This window comes from Mustelus asterias, chromosome 5 (genome assembly GCF_964213995.1).
Source record: "Mustelus asterias chromosome 5, sMusAst1.hap1.1, whole genome shotgun sequence".
In the NCBI taxonomy this organism is placed as follows: Eukaryota; Metazoa; Chordata; class Chondrichthyes; order Carcharhiniformes; family Triakidae; genus Mustelus; species Mustelus asterias.
The window spans coordinates 148,586,359-148,591,358 of NC_135805.1; the positions used below are offsets into that span (position 1 = coordinate 148,586,359).

General features: G+C 50.1%; 1 protein-coding gene across 3 annotated transcripts in view; it reads right to left on the reverse strand.

The window, feature by feature from the left end:
* Positions 1 to 5,000, reverse strand: part of LOC144493880 (scavenger receptor cysteine-rich domain-containing protein DMBT1-like) — a 65,218-nt gene that overhangs the window by 5,291 nt on the left and 54,927 nt on the right. For all 3 annotated transcript variants that reach the window (XM_078213461.1, XM_078213459.1, XM_078213460.1), the window contains one exon: positions 4,918 to 5,000. This exon is cut by the window's right edge and continues 205 nt beyond it. In XM_078213461.1, the coding sequence (XP_078069587.1) occupies positions 4,918 to 5,000 (83 nt within the window). The remainder of the gene's footprint in view (positions 1 to 4,917) is intronic.

The following is a 5,000-nucleotide window of genomic DNA, read 5'->3' on the forward strand; positions in this document are numbered from 1 at the left end:
CTCACACACACACTCACACACACACTCACACACATACTCACACACACACTCACACATACACTCACACACACACACTCACACATACACTCACACATACACTCACACATACACTCACACACACACACACACACACACTCACACACACAAACACACACATACACGCACACACACACTCACTCACACACACATGCACACACACACAGGCACGGAGACACCCACACCCACACACACACTGTCACCTTTGGAGCATTATCTTTGTTGTTTTCACAGTACATTGCTGCTGCATCGCTGCCCATCGAAGCCACAATTCCCTCGATCCTGTAAACCTCCACATGTTTATTCTGAATCTCACTTCATCGCCGTTCCCACCTGGACACCTCCCACATTTACCCGTCGGCCCGAGAGAGAGAGAGAGAGAGGAAGGTGCTGGTGCGGGGTCCCAGAGCGAATGGATTGGACAAGCCTGGTGTAGGAATACCTCCCAGAAACAGGCCCTTCGGCCCATCATGTGTCCGCTGACCATCAAACGCCAATCGATACTCGGCCCATTTCCCAGCACCTGGCCCATTGCCTACCATGTCCTGGCAATTTAAATGCTTGTCCAGCTGCTTCTGAAAGGTTGTGGGTACCCGCCTCCACCACCCTCTGAGGTAGCGCCTTCCATATTGCCATATGAGGCGGCACGGTGGTTTACACAGTGGTTAGCACTGCTGCCTCACAGCTCCAGGGACCCGGGTTCGATTCCCGGCTTGGGTCACTGTCTGTGTGGAGTCTGCACATTCTCCCCGTGTCTGCGTGGGTTTCCTCCGGGTGCTCCGGTTTCCTCCCACAGTCCGAAAAACGTTTGAATGGACCTACCTCGCATTAAGTTGATAGCTCTCTCCGCCCTAGCTATGACTGTAACACTACATTCTGCACTCTCTCCTTTCCTTCTCTATGAACGGTATGCTTTGTCTGTGTAGCGCGCAAGAAACAAAACTTTTCACTGTATGTTAATACATGTGACAATAATGAATCAAATCAAAGAAAGACGTGCTGGTTAGGGTGCATTGGCCGTGCTAAATTCTCCCTCAGTGTAGTCGAACAGGCGTCAGAGTGTGGGGACTGGAGGATTTTCACAGTAAATGTAAATCTACTTGTGGCTGATAAATAAACTTTATATTCGATGCCCCGGCTAATGAAGGCAAGCATTGTGTGTGCCTCCTCCAGCACTCTATCTGGATCTGTGCTGCCACCTTCAGGGGTCTATAGACTTGTACACCAAGGTCCCTTTGTTCCCCAATACTCCCTCAGGACCCACTGCTCATTGTGTGTACCCGACACTTGTTAGACCCCCCCCCAACGTACATCACTTCACACTTACCGGGATTAGGTTCCACCTGCCATTGATCTGCCCAACTGGCCAGCTGACAAGTGTCAGTCTGCAGCCTCAGACTGCCCTCCTCACTATCAACAACATCCAAATTTCCTGTCACCTGCAAACTTACTAATTACACTTTCTCGAATCATAGAAACCCTACAGGGCAGAAGGAGGCCACTCGGCCCATCGAGTCCGCACCGACCACAATCCCACCCAGGCCCTACCCCCACATATTTACCCGCTAATCCCTCTAACCTACGCATCCCAGGACTCTAAGGGGCAATTTTTAACCTGGCCAATCAACCTAACCCGCACATCTTTGGACTGTGAGAGGAAACCGGAGCACCCGGAGGAAACCCACGCAGACACGAGGAGAATGTGCAAACTCCACACAGACAGTGACCCGAGCCGGGAATCGAACCCGGGACCCTGGAGCTGTGAAGCAGCAGTGCTAACCACTGTACTACCGTGCAGCCCATTTCCCAGCACCTGGCCCATGAGTCATAGAATCCTACAGGGCAGAAGGAGGCCACTCGGCCCATCGAGTCTGCACCGACCATAATCCCACCCAGGCCCTACCCCCATAACCCCATGCATTTACCCTCGCTAGCCCCCCTGACACAATTTAGCATGGCCAATCCACCTAACCTGCACATCTTTTGGACTGTGGGAGGAAACCGGAGCACCCGGAGGAAACCCACGCAGACACGGGGAGAATGTGCAAACTCCACACAGACAGTGACCCAAGCCGGGAATCGAACCCGGCTCCCTGGCGCTGTGAGGCAGCAGTGCTAACCACTGTGCCACCCCGACATTCACATCCAGGTGGTTAATGTATATAACCAGGGTCCCAGCACTGATCCCTGTGGTACAGCGCTGCTCATGGGCTTACGATCTCAAAAGCAGCCCTCCACCATCACCCCCAGCCTCCTGTCAATGAGTCCATTTGGAATCCAATTTGCCTTGGATCCCATGGGCTCGAACCTTTTGGACCATCCTTCCATAGAAACATAGAAGATAGGAGCAGGAGGAGGCCATTCGGCCCTTCGAGCCTGCTCCGCCATTCATTACAATCATGGCTGATCGCCCAACTCAATAGCCTAATCCTGCTTTCTCCCCAAAACCTTTGATCCCATTCGCTCCAAGTCGCCTCTTGAATACATTCAGTGTTTTGGCATCGACCATTTCCTGTAGCAATGAATTCCACAGGCTCACCACTCTTTGGGTGAAGAAATGTCTCCTCATCTCCATCCTAAATGGTCGACCCTGAATCCTCAGACTGTGACCCCTGGTTCTGGACTCCCCCACCTTCGGGAACATCCTCCCTGCATCTACCCTGTCTCATCCTGTCAGAATTTTATAAGTCTCTCTGAGATCCCTCCTCATTCTTCTGAACTCCAGCGAAAACAATCCTAACCGAGTCAATCTCTCCTCATACATCAGTCCCGCCATCCCCGGAATCAGCCTGGTAAACCTTCACTGCACTCCCTCGAGAGCAAGAACATCCTTCCTCAGAAAAGGAGACCCAAACTGCACACAATACTCTAGGTGTGGCCTCATCAAGGCCCTGTATAATTGCAACAACACATTCCTGCTCCTGTACTCGAAACCTCTTGCAATGAAGGCTAACATACCATTTGCCTTCTTTACCGCCTGCTGCACCTGCATGCTTACCTTCAGCGACTGGTGCACAAGGACACCCAGGTCCCGCTGCACACTCCCCTCTCCCAATTTACAGCATTTCAGGTAGTAATCTGCCTTCTTGTTTTTGTTTCCAAAGTGAATAACCTCACATTTATCCAAATTATACTGCATCTGCCATTGATTAGTCCACTCACCCACCCTGTCCAGATCATTCTGAAGAATCTCTGTATCCTCGTCACAGTTCACCCTCCCCCAACAACTTGGAATCATCTGCAAACTTTGAGATGTTACATTTTGTTCCCTCATCCAGTCGTTAATATATATTGTGAATAGCTGGGGTCCCAGCTCCGATTCCTGTGGCACCCCACTAGTTACTGCCTTCCAATTTGAAAAAGACCCATTAATTCCTCTCTGCCAATCAGTTTTCTATCCATCTCAATTCTCTTCCCCCAATCCTATGCGCTTTACTCTTGCACGATAATCTCTTCTGTGGGACTTTGTCAAACGCTTTCTGAAAGTCCAAATATGCCACATCGATTGGCTCCCCATTGTCAACTCCACGAGTTACATCTTCAAAGAATTCCAACAGATTTGTCAAGCATGATTTCCCCTTCATAAATCCATGCTGACTCTGTCTGACCCTGTCACTGCTTTCTGAATGCTCCGCTATAAAGCCCTTGATAACGGATTCGAGAATTTTCCCCACACCGATGTTAGGCTTACCGGTCTATAATTCCCTGTTTTTTCTCTACCTCCCTTTTTGAATATTGGAGTGACATTCGCTACCCTCCAATTTGCAGGGACGGTTCCAGGGTCTATAGAATCCTGGAAGATGACCACCAAACCACATCAACTGCACTAACCTTTTCAAAGAAGGTAGATTTAACTGCCGTGTCCTGATCCCTCCAAGCCAACAGTACAGTGAAGAAAGTCCACCAATACCTCTACTTTCTCAGAAGACAAAGAAATTTGGGCATGTCAGCTACGACTCTCACCAACTTTTACAGATGCCCCACAGAAAGCATTTTTTCTGGTTGTATCAGAGCTTGGTCTGGCTCCTGCTCTGCTCAAGACTGCAAGGAACTACAAAAGGTCGCGAATGTAGCCCAATCCATCACTCAAACCAGCCTCCCATCCATTGACTCTGTCTACACTTCCCGCTGCCTCGGCAAAGCAGCCAGCATAATCGAGGGCCCCCACACACCCCGGACATTTTCTCTTCCACTTTCTTCCGTCGGGAAAAAGATGCAAAAGTCTGAGGTCACGTACCAACCGACTCAAGAACAGCTTCTTCCCTGCTGCTGTCAGACTTTTGAATGGACGTATCTCGTATTAAGTTGATCTTTCTCTACAACCTAGCTATGGCTGTAACACTACATTCTGCACTCTCTCATTTCCTTCTCTATGAACGGTATGCTTTGTCTGGAAGCGTGCAAGAAACAATACTTTTCACTGTATACCAATACATGTGACAGTAACAAGTAAAATCAAATCAAACTTCAGGCAACATCTTGGAAGAGATGCTGGGTAGGCACGTGATTAAGACATAAAAAGTCTTCTGAGAAAGTAGAGGCGTTGGTGGGTTTTCTTAACTGTAATGTCGGCATGGGGGGACAGGATGGGGCAGTGAGATATACCTTCTTTGAAAAGGGTAGCCCAGTTGATGAAGGATGTTTGGTGAATGCTCATTTTAAACTTAGAAGAGATGGGCTAACGAGTCAATCGCTGTTTTAGACATTTAAATCCCATTCGACCCCCTGCCCAGTTCCTCTCAGTCCAATCCCCTCCAGGAGCGGCCCCCTGAGCACACACCCCCCCCCCCACCCTCCCCCTTCCCGAGGCGCCCCCCCTTTTCCCAGGCACCCCGCCCTCTCCCACCCCCATCACCCCCGCCCCATGCAAACCTCACTCACCTGCAGTGGCAATGTAGATGGAATCGGTGTAGGTCGAATTAAAGTACCGTCTTCCGGCCTGCACCTGGTATAGGCAGACGTAG